The sequence below is a fragment of the Pan paniscus genome, chromosome 19 (assembly GCF_029289425.2).
Source record: "Pan paniscus chromosome 19, NHGRI_mPanPan1-v2.0_pri, whole genome shotgun sequence".
In the NCBI taxonomy this organism is placed as follows: Eukaryota; Metazoa; Chordata; class Mammalia; order Primates; family Hominidae; genus Pan; species Pan paniscus.
This window is the reverse complement of record NC_073268.2, coordinates 36111506-36123030: the sequence shown is the minus strand read 5'-3', so window position 1 is coordinate 36123030 and position 11525 is coordinate 36111506. Positions and strand designations below refer to the sequence as shown.

The following is an 11525-nucleotide window of genomic DNA, read 5'->3' as shown; positions in this document are numbered from 1 at the left end:
CGAAGACCCTCGGGGGATTCCGCCTCCACCCTTTCCCGGATAGAGCGCTATGCATGCAGGGACTTGTAGTCTCAGGCTCCCCAGCCGGCTGGGCTGGGCAGCACTCCGGGCGGAGTCGACGAGCGCAGGATGTGAGCTCACAGCTTGGGACTGCTGAGGGGCAGGCGGCTGCAGGCTAGGGGCGGCTCGGAGTCCGCTGGCCACCCAGCTGAGAGGAGAGGCGCCCCCGGGGACGGTGAGAGCCGGGCCCGCCGATGCCCTCGGGGAAGGGATGGACGGCCCTTGCTGGAGTAGAGCGAGCCCGGCCGGGTCCTGGGGGAAAAGGCGCGGGCGGCGTAGGGGAGATGGAGAGCTCCGATCTCCCACGGAGGGTGGGCGTGAGAACCGGTGTGGGTTTCTCGGTAGTGAGGAGTGGTCCGGGCTAGAGAAGAGCCCACACCGGCCACATTTCCCAGGACTTTTTGGGTGACGCTTAACCTTTACACCTAGGGTTTCTGCTAGATCCGCCACTCTAGCCCTCAGCTTTCCTCCCGCCGTCCTCCGTGTCTGACGGATTTCTGGGTCCTTCTTCCTTTTAGACCCCTCCTCTTTCCACCTCCGCGGCTGTTTGCCCTTTGTTGTGCTTGGGTTCCCATTAGCTTCGTTGCGTGAGCCACGGATCCGCCCTTAGCCCCGGGCATCCCCAAATATCCACACACAAAGTGCGGAAGGAAGAGCACTGTGGCTATCAGTGGAAACTTCATTCTCACTGGAATTACTTTCTGGGGCGTCACCTGCCACAGAATTCCTGGAACCCATTGGTCTGGGCGGAATGTGATTGACGTCATCCAGGGGCTCAAAGCAATTGCTTTGTAGGAAAGGAATAGATTAGCTCTGGATCCGCCGACCTCTCTTGGCAGGCCTATCCTTTGAGCTCCTTTGCATTGGCAGAACATGTATGTGTGCTTTCTCTGATCCTGGGAAAACTAGGACTAGACACAAAATACATAGGGAACTTGCTAATACCTGTTAGAGAGGTGGATTTATTCCTTTGAGGTGGGCGGGAAAAGGGAAGGTGATCTCATACCATTCTAGTGTTTCTTAGTCATTGGCAACCTCCTGGTGAGGGCTCACCTCCCATACCCAACCCCTGTGGCGAATGAAAGAGTCTCCCAGACAAGCCGCCAAAGGAATTCACTGCTTCACACAGCACCCACGCTGGCTGTCCACTTCCTTGGACATTCTTCCCAGGGACTTACCTAAATCTTTTCAGGGACAATTTCAGTCTAACAAACTGACGTATGTTAAATACTTAAAATGTGCACGGCATTGTGCTGAGCACCATTAGGGGAACACAGCGGTAAACTTGGGAAACCAGTGCCCTGCTTCTGGGTTGCACTTACAAGGGATGAGCAACTGTAAACTCCTGCATGTGATGAGCATTCGGTGAAATCATTCCACTTTTTTTCTGTCTCCATTATTACCAATGTGGTCCAGGCTGCCATCATCTCTTCTTGCCTAGACTACTGCTTCCTCTGGTCTTCCCACTTTCTCTCTTGCACCTTTACAATTCATTCTCTACCCAGCAGCAAGTTATCTTTTCAAAATACACTACAAGCAAGTCAGATCATATCACTCCCCTGCTTGCAACCCTCCAATTGATTCATATACTATATAGCAATTAGTATGAAATCCACCTTTGTTATCATCTAACGCCTGCCTTCCCTGACTTGACATCAAACCAACTTCCCCCTACTGTCTGTGCACCAGCCATTATGACCGTATTTCTGATCCTCAAACTTGTTTTAATTTTGTCGTTGTTGAGATGAGATTTCCCTATGTCACCCAGGCTGACTTTCCCAGGCTCAAGCAGTCATCCCACCTCAGCCTCCCGAGCAGCTGGGACCACAGGCATGAGCCACCATATCTGGCTAATTTTTTTTTATTTGTAGAAACAAACTCTCACTATGTTGCCCAGACTGGTCTTGAACTCCTGGGCTCAAGCAGTCCACCCACTTCGGCCTCCTAAAGTGCTAGGATTACAGGTGTGAGCCACCACACCCGCCCCCTAAAACTTGTTTCTAACAGGAACTTTGCACTTACTCTTCCATCTGTCTACAATGCTCTCTTCAAACCTCAGCTGAAATGTCACCATCCCAAAGATGCTTTTCCTGTCCCTCTGTCTAAATTAGTGCCTCTCCCTAATCACTCTCATATCACTGTTTTATTATCTTTATTGCATTTATCAGGTTCTGGAATTATCTGCTTATTTATTTAAGTCCTTGTTGATAGTCTGTTTCCTTCCACTAGAATGTAAGCTCCATGTGGACATGACTTTCTATATGTGTTCTCTTCTGAGTACCCAATGCCTGGCACGTAGGGGTACAATAAATGCTAGCTTTCTCTCTTTTTGAAAATTCCTGTTATGATGCTTCTTTGAACTGTTTGAAGGCAAAGACAATATTTTTTCATTGTTCCCTACTGCTTAACATAGTAGGCACTCAGTAGTTTAATTGCTGAATGAGTTAAATGAGCTAGTACATATTAAATGCCAAGAGATGGGGTCTTGCTATGTTGCCAAGGCTGGTCTTGACTCCTGGGCTCAAGAGATCCTCCCACCTCGGCCTACTGAGTAGCCAGGAGTACAGGCAGGTGGCAGCACACATCTCACCTCATTGTTTTTAGATTTATCCTCTGATCTTTTCTAGTCCTTTCTTCTCCCATTCTTATTGGGAGGGAAGAGGAGAGTAGGGCTGGGCTCCCTCTCAGGAAAAAGAAAGGAAAACAGCCATCCTATAGCTGTTCTTCCCTGAAAAATGGTGACAATTTCAGGAACTTGGGACAAGGCTGGTGCCAAGAAAGGGGAAGGTCAGGAAGCCCCAGCCGAAGCCCAGGTAACCTGCACCAAGAACACTGGCCAGCACCCCCGACCCTGGCTTACTGCATTCTCTCCTGAAGCTGCTTTTACTTTCCTTCCTGAAGCCAGACTCTCGGTGGTGCTCAAAATAAACACTGGCACAGGCTGCTCTTGAGGCTGGAATCTTTAGAAAGGAAGTGCATCCTGTCCCTCTGGCTCCTGGGAAACTCCTAGACTGGCTGGATTCCCAGTAGGTTTGGTTGGAAGTCTGGGATCCTGGGAACCTTGACAAGAAAGTAACTGGAATCTGACTGGTAGATCTCTAGGGTGATCTGTTCCTCTGGCCCTCTCTAACTGGTTCCATGGGTTTGCTTGTCTTCCTCGCTGCCCTGAGTGGAGCTGAGTCTCAGGGAGGCTGATGAGGTGACCAGGGCAGGAGTCTGGGAGACTGCCTCCAGCCCTGGTTCCTGCTATAGTAAAAATGGCAGGGAGGCCAGACGCGGTGATTCATGCTTATAATCCCAGCACTTTGGGAGACTGAGGTGGGCGGATCGCCTGCGCTCAGGAATTCGAGACCAGCCTGGGCAGCATGGTAAAACCCTGTCTCTACCAAAAAAAAAAAAAAAAATAGCTGGGTGTGGTGGTGTGCACCTGTGGTCCCAGCTACTCAGGAGGCTGAGGTGGGAGGATCACTTGAGCCTGGGAGGCAAAGGCTGCAGTGAGCCGAGATGGCACCACTGCACTCCAGCCTGGGTGACAGAGTGAGACCCTGTCTCTAAGAAAAAAAAAGAAAGCAAAATGGCAGGGACATAGCCTCTGCCAGGGAGCAGTGCTTGGGCTTGTCAGGGAGAGAATGAGTACGGTTGTGTTTCTGCTATTGTCTCCTCCTGGGCTCTCTCAGCTGGTTCGTGTCTTCTCTTCCCTCTCCCATGTACAGCACTGAGAGTATGAGGCTCTGGCCTCCACTGGCCACTCACTCGTGACCCTTTCCACCACGGCGGAGCCTTCCAAGCCTACCTCCTGCCGTGTGGTGATCTACCTGCAGCGGGAGATGTCGGGGGACACCTGCCTGTGCCCAGCCTCAGGGGCCAAGCCCAAGCTCAGTGGCCTCAAGGGAGGAGGGTTGGGCAACAAGTATGTCCAGCTCAACGTGGGCGGCTCTCTGTACTACACCACTGTGCGGGCCCTGACCCGCCACGACACCATGCTCAAGGCCATGTTCAGTGGGCGCATGGAGGTGCTGACCGACAAAGAAGGTGAGGCACTGGGGCTGCTGCTCGGGGTGGGGAGGGCAGGAGGAGTTCCCAAGGAAATGACCAGATCTAGAATTCAGTCACTCTTCCTCTTCACCTTATGTAGGGTGTCTTCACCTGGAGTCCCTAGTAGAGCTTCAGAATTCTGTGAAATTGTATATGGAATGCTGTGTTTATGCATTTTCCAGGAAGAAGAGCCATACTTTTAAAATATTTAAATAGGACAAGATTCTCATAGGAGCCGTCACCCTAAGACTGGGCAGCCGGCAAAAGGCCGGCAGTGGCTGGTGGTTTCTGTGTTGGGCTGGGCCTGGTGCCCTGAGCCTAGGCCCCTGTGGCTTCTACAGCCTGGAGGGCTGTATCCCCCGTGGGGTGTGCCAGTTCTGGGTTTCAGAGAGGAAGGGTGAAGAGCAGCCTTGGGCCTGAGTGCTAGAACCTCCATCCCCGCCTCTGTCACCCTGCGTAAGGGCTTTGTGCTCGTGGACCCCCTTCCCTGCCACCTGCCGCCAGCTTGTCAGGTGGCCTTTGCCTGCCTCGGAGGTACCTGGCGGCAAACTAACCCCGTAGGGCCTTCTGCACCCCTAGGCTGGATCCTCATAGACCGTTGTGGAAAGCACTTTGGCACCATTTTGAATTACCTCCGAGATGACACCATCACCCTCCCTCAGAACCGGCAAGAAATCAAGGAATTGATGGCTGAAGCAAAGTATTACCTCATCCAGGGGCTGGTGAATATGTGCCAGAGTGCCCTGCAGGTACATGGGTGGGGCGGAGCAGGGTGGGCAGATGAGGTCAGGAGTTGCCCCCTTCTTGTGGGATGGAGGACTCTGGTTCCTGGCAGGTTGTGTGGGAGGCGTGGTTGATGAGTGCAAACCTAATGAGACAAGTGAGATGCCACCCAGGCCCACCAACCTGGCAGCCAGGTGTTCACACTTGGCAGCGTGAGTAGGCCCTGCTTCTGGTTTCTGTGCTTTGCTACCCGGATTTTAGGGGGTTTTTCTGTTTTTGTTTTTGTTTCTGTTTTTGTTTTTGTTTTTTGAGACAGGGTTTCACTCCTGTCACCCAGGCTGGAGTGCAGTGGTGCGATGTCAGCTCACTGCAACTTCTGCCTCCTGGGTTCAAGTGATTCTCGTGATTTGGCCTTCAGAGTAGCTGGGAATACAGGCATGCGCCATGGCACCCAGCTAATCTTTGTATTTTTTGTAGAGATGAGGTTTCACCATGTTTTCCAGGCTAGTCTCGAACTGCTGGGCTCAAGTGATCTGCCTGCCTCAGCCTCCCAAAGTGCTGGGATTGCAGGTGTGAGCTACCGCACCCGGCCTGGATCTTGGGTTTTCTAACTGGGGGTCTGCTTTCCAGCTGGCAGTTTCTATTGTCAGGGGCCTCATGATCTGTATCTGACACTTCCTCACCAAGCAGCGGGTGGCCATGGCAGAGGGGCTCCAGAGGTACCTCGATAAGCCTGGGAAGCAGAAGATCCTAAAGAGGGTTCTCTGTTCTGTGTCGCACAGGACAAGAAGGACTCCTACCAGCCTGTGTGCAACATCCCCATCATCACATCCCTAAAGGAGGAGGAGCGGCTCATCGAATCCTCCACCAAGGTACCAGGACCTCTGAGGGGTGCGGGCCGGGGATGCCAGTCCCCTGGCCTGGCCCCTCACTCTGAACTCCTTCACAGCCCGTGGTGAAGCTGCTATACAACAGAAGCAACAACAAGTATTCCTACACCAGGTAGGGTGCGTCACAGGGCTGAACAGACACTGGGCAGCAGACCCAAGGAATACTGCCTGTACTCCCAGCACGGTCGGCGTGGGTCTGGGCCTGGGTCTTGGAACTGGCTGTGCTAAGTTGGGGAAAAACAGAAAGTAGAAGGGAAATTGGGACAGAGGCCTTTGGAACTCAGCAGGGTGCCCTGGCTGGGATATAAATGATTGAAGGTGAAATGCGCCCTCAACGTGTATCACGAAGGCAGCATGGCAGGTGTTTTCACACGTGTCATCCTACCGGGTGGAGGGGATGCTAGGAGGCCAGTGAGCTGGGAGTCCCCCAAGCCAGCCTGTGCAGTTCACACTGGGCCGATTCCCTCCCCACACCCTCCAAGCCATGTCCTCTCCATAGGCCACAGTTAGGTAGACACAGGTGGCTGCAGGTTCAGAGTCCCAAACCCTCCCTATGATTCCCTGTGGCCAGGCATATTGCCACTGTCACCCCCACGGTAAGGGAAGGAATGCCTCCCACTGAAATAGCAGCCTTGTCTCCTTCCTTCCAGGGTTAGTGAGGGGAGACCTCCTTCCTCAGCTGTCCCTACTTTGACTTAAAACCAACTGAGTTCCTTTTCCTCACAGGCCCCCCAACCCAGAGGATACCCTATGATCCTTTCTCTCCTGGCCCCCTGGCATCTTGCTTTCATTTCGGCAGGACAGGATGGGGGAAGGGAGGGAGGGGAGGGCCCCACTTGTCTAGCACCCTCCCTTGGACTGGAACCTCATTCCCAGGCCGCTTGGCTCTCATGGTTTTTTCAGCAACTCTGACGACCACCTGCTGAAAAACATCGAGCTGTTTGACAAGCTCTCCCTGCGCTTCAACGGCCGCGTGCTCTTCATCAAGGATGTCATTGGTGACGAGATCTGCTGCTGGTCCTTTTATGGCCAGGGCCGTAAGCTGGCAGAGGTGTGCTGTACCTCCATCGTGTATGCCACGGAGAAGAAGCAGACCAAGGTGTGGGGGATTGCCCCTGCCTGGGTAGGGGAGGACACACACCCACTGTGCGGGGGACGTGGTCGGGCTGTGACCAGCACAGAGCAAAAGGGGCATGGACTTGGCTCTTTTTTCCAAACACGGTAATGGTGCTGGGCAAGGACAAAGCCAGAACAAGGGGTGTGGGGAATGGACGGGAACCGCTTTGTTCCTGACAGCGCAGGGCAGGGGCCGTTGACCACCAGGAAGTAGCCTAGTACAGTGGGAAGGACTGGGTCTTTGAAGTTGGCCCAATTCAGGTTTGAATGCTGGCTCACACCACTTGCCAGTTTTCTGACTTTGGATAAGCCACTTAAGCCATCTGGGCCTCAGGTTCCTCATTTGCAGACATGGGGATGATAGTATGAATTTAACGAGATATGAAAATGATACAACTCTTTGGAGCAGCAGTGTGGTGTAGAAACAGCTTGGGCTTTCGTGTTAGAATGCTGTTCAGATCTCCTGTCTGAGCCAGGGACAGAGGCGGGCACAGCACTTGAGCCCAGGAGTTCAAGACCACCCTGGACAACATGGTGAAACCCCGTCTTTACGAAAAATAGAAAAATTAGCCAGGCATCGTGGCACATGCCTGTAGTCCCAAGTACTCAGGAGGCTGCTGTGGGAAGATCCCTTGAGCCCAGGAGTTTGAGGCCAGCCTAAGCAAAATAGTAAGATTCCACTTCCAAACACTTTTAATAATAATAAAATCTCCTTACTGGCCCCAACCAGCTGGGGGTTTCTGGCTAATCAACTTAGTGCCAGGTACACAGGAGGCATTTGATAGGTGACAGTCATCACAAACTCAGCTGGCCCCTCTCCCCCAGGCTGCAGTCAGTTACCCCAGAGAGTAGCTGCCTCCTGTGAGTGCAGGTCCTGGAGATGATACGCTGGGGTGGATGGCAGGTCATCCAGGAAGGGCCATGTGGGTGTGAAGAGCTCAAAGTAGCCAGACTTGCCAAGCAACTTGTCGACCCCCAAACTACTCCAAGTGCCTCCAGCTGGGAGATCTGCAGAGGGTTTGGGGAAGGCCAACTTACAGGTGGCCCTACTTCCTTCTGCGGTTTTTGGTGTAGGGGTGGGAGGGAGGGCGACAGGTGGTTCCTGACCCTATCGGTGGTGAAAGGGTTCAGGGGCAGGTCTCTAGTGGCTGGTGATGCTGCGACGCAAGTGGCAGCAGCACCTGGCATCTTCTTAAGTGTGTTGTCTTTCATGAACTCGTGTGACCCCTCACAACATGCCTGTGAGACACGCAGGGCTAGAGCCACTCTCCCCATGTGACAGATGAGTGAACAGAAGCTCAGTCCAACAGAGCAGGTCTGGCTAGAATTCAGGTGCTTGACTGCCTTCCCTTTCTCCTTCCTCCAGGCAGGTCATGCCGGTGACACACTGCGTCGGGCAGGCAGAGAAAGGCAGCAAAACCACTCAGCATAGCAGCTGCTCTGTGTATGCCTCTGCTTGGTGGTTTGCTGTGTGCCAATCTTCTGCTAAGCAATCACATCTTTCCTGTAATGTTGACAGCAACTCTCAGGGGTTGAGCTGAACCAACCTTTTGTACATGTGGGAGCTGCAGCCCAGAAGGGTTCAGCCCAAGGCTCCACAGCTAGCAAGTGGTAGAGCTGTGTTGGGACCCAGCTCTGGCCCACCCTCTATGCCCACTAGTCCCTTGGTCTCAGGCTGGGGCAGGGGTGTGGAGGATGTTGGTCTTCCCTGTCCTCATGTCTGTAGAGTACATCCCCTCACCCCGCCTTCGGAGGGAGGCTGGCTTTCCCTGGAGATGGACCGCCACCTGTTTTATGAGAGGTAGCGGAGGCCTTATGGAGCCTCAGGGCCAGCCGCTCTGACACATGGCTTCCTCTTGAAGATGAAACCTTGCTCCACCTTCTTCCTTCCTAACCCCAGGTGGAATTCCCAGAGGCCCGAATCTATGAGGAGACACTCAACGTCCTACTCTATGAGACTCCCCGCGTCCCCGACAACTCCTTGTTGGAGGCCACAAGCCGTAGCCGCAGCCAGGCTTCCCCCAGTGAAGATGAGGAGACCTTTGAACTGCGGGACCGTGTCCGCCGCATCCACGTCAAGCGCTACAGCACTTACGATGACCGGCAGCTCGGCCACCAGTCTACCCATCGCGACTGACCAGACCCTCAGGGAGTCAGGGCACGGGAGGCCCTATCTCCCATCCTGTGGAACCCGACCCATTGGCCACCCCATGCTGCTGCTGCCTGGGTCTCTGCTCTAGCACCCAGAGGCATGACAGGCCCTGCTCAGAGGTCAGAGGGTCTGGGCAGAGGAGGGACCACATTCCCCTGCCTTGCCCCTGAGCACTTCTGGAGACTGCGTCCTGTCCTATCTGCTCACCATCACCCTTCCTGCCCGACGGAGCTGCTTCTGCTCCCTGGGGCATATGGACTGACCCACCTCCTGCTGAGAACCTTCCCCTAGGCCCTGTGCAGAAGGGCTACTGCCCCTTAGGCCTCAGCTGGGGGAAAGGCAGTTCCTGGTGCTGTAGAGGCCCTGGTGCAGAAAGTGGGACATCTTTTTTCTTAAGGTGTTTAAGCACAGGCTTGATAAGTTTGGTTTTTAAAAAATAATCTAGGAAATGAATAATTCTAAATCTAGTAATGAGGAAACTGAGCATTTCTTTTGCCCTCCAGGGTGCCAAGACCCTACATATGACAGAACCCTTGGCCCTTCTCCATGCCTGTGGGATCTGTTTCTTTAAAGCACTTTGTACTGTTATTCAGGAGGTTGATAATCTCCTTGACCCATGTCTTTCTACCCTAATCCCCACTTCCCTGCAGAATCAATCTGAGGGAGGGGATAAAGAGGAAGCAATAAAAAAAAACATCCGACAGAGCAGCTCTGGCTTTGCCAGCCTGGCCAGCAGCTCAGAGTGCACCGAGAAGGGAAGGATGGCTAAGCTGGGACCGGCAGTCCTCACAGGGTGCCTGTGAGAAAGGACATTTTACCCCCCCATCATAGAGTCACATCACTGACTCCTAGGTCTAGCACGACTGCTCTTTGTGATTCTCTTGAGTACCCTTGGCTTCCAGCCATGCTGTCCTCACATACGGTAAAGCCAAAGAGCTGTCACAGGGGCCAGAAACATAAGCCACGGCAGGAAGACCGTGGAGCCCGTGGGCACTGCATGGTGTTGGCTGGCATGCCCATCAGCTGAGGACAGCAAACTCAGAGCCCAGTGCTCCCAGCAGCCCCTGCAGAGGTGGCACATGCTTGGCCACACATCTACTCCCTGCCCACACCATCTATGCTCTTGGTTGGTCCTGGCTGGGATGGCGGTTCTGCCCAGTGGTGTCTCTGAGCGCAGGATGACAGGAGCAACCGAAGCACCCTGAAGGCCTTCACTCCTTGTTGGGTAACTCAGCCATGGAGATGCCAAGCACTAGCCAGGAGGTGAGTTCCTCTTTAGGGCTTTGGTTTTCATTCCTTTTTGTTTGGCTTGGCCAAACCAGAATTCAGCTTATCTGAATTATTTTCCAAAGGAATGCTGTCAGGGAGGGACTGTTCTGCGAGCCTAACAAAGCAACGTAGCCACGTATAGTACCCACTTTCTGCTCTTTGGAGAGAACACAGGTTATCAAGTTCATCTCTCTTGACTAGTCTTATGATAGCTGATGCCAAAGAGCCTATGGGCAAATGCCAGACCCAGGGTTAGACACAAGGACCTGAAGTGACATGACGGCGGGACAGGGGAAATATGACTTTCTAATTAGGCATTTTATGTTAGTCACAGTCTTGAATGTATCAACAGCACTAAGACTCTCAGGTCAGGTACCTTGGTGATCAGCTACTAGTTCTTCCAGCCCTCATTGAGGTAACAAGATAAAGACAAATCCACTTCTTTGGCCAAATTCAGGCTTTGGCTTTATGGCTTTCCCACAGAGACTGGAATGCGTCAGCCTGAGACCACTGGCCTATTTTCTCAGCTGCCCTCTTGAGGTCCTTTAACACTCAAATTCCCAGCTCCCCACTGAGGTGTTGTGATGCTTGCCTTTTGACCTCCCCATCCCCTTTAGTCCCTGCTTACTACTTTGACATTCACATCCTCAGTGTCTCAGTCTTTTTTGCCAAGAAAGCACAGTAGTCTGGGACTGGGCATTTATCTTCTCTGACTGAAAATCTCTCCTTGGTCTTAAGGAAAATACTAACATTGAACTCACTGACATGATCTTAGCTTCTTTAATCAGACTTTGTGACTTAAAAGTTTGGGGGTTTTCTTTGAAAGTTTCCAGCCCTATTCAGAAAGCAACTCTTGGCTGTGTGCATTTTTCAACTCCAAGCAGCCCAGGGGTAAGTAAACAAAGTATGGATGAAGGTCAGATTTTCTTGTCAGTTTCTGAGAAACCTGGCAGCCTGCTGTTAACAACACAGGCCAGTATTGGGTTTTATTGAATTTGGTATGTGACCAAGGTCAGCCTAAAGGATGGCGCAGGTCCTGGGCAGGAAAGAATTTTTCCTTTATCACATAACTGTAATATTTGGTTGCTCAGCATAAGTGATGGAAGCAAACACTAATTTCTAATAAAATTGTGTTAAACTCAATGGTACAGAGCCATGTTTACAGTGAGCAGGCCTTGGCCAGCTTGCGGCCATGGGCTGAGTTCCTGTGCTTCTGTTTATCATCTGACCTTGTGTTCTAGCTAGGTCGTAAGCGCGACTGTACTGTTGCCCTGCAACCC

The 11525-nt window shown here is 52.6% G+C and overlaps 1 protein-coding gene across 1 annotated transcript; it reads left to right on the top strand.

Moving 5' to 3' along the window:
* Positions 1-95: 95 nt before the first annotated feature.
* Positions 96-11388, top strand: TNFAIP1 (TNF alpha induced protein 1). Its single transcript, XM_003812662.5, has 7 exons — positions 96-235; positions 3774-4092; positions 4675-4844; positions 5601-5690; positions 5768-5820; positions 6612-6807; positions 8725-11388. Exons 2-7 carry the CDS (start codon positions 3888-3890, stop codon positions 8959-8961), a joined length of 951 nt encoding a protein of 316 aa, XP_003812710.1. The 5' UTR covers positions 96-235; positions 3774-3887; the 3' UTR covers positions 8962-11388.
* Positions 11389-11525: the final 137 nt, after the last annotated feature.

Excerpts from the sequence above, each read along its gene's own strand:
- TNFAIP1 (XM_003812662.5), top strand. The coding sequence starts at position 3,888 with ATGTCGGGGGACACCTGCCTGTGCCCAGCCTCAGGGGCCAAGCCCAAG. Across the intron at positions 4,845-5,600 it reads TGTGCCAGAGTGCCCTGCAG|GACAAGAAGGACTCCTACCA; the intron begins GTACATGGGTGG and ends TGTGTCGCACAG. Across the intron at positions 5,821-6,611 it reads AACAAGTATTCCTACACCAG|CAACTCTGACGACCACCTGC; the intron begins GTAGGGTGCGTC and ends TGGTTTTTTCAG.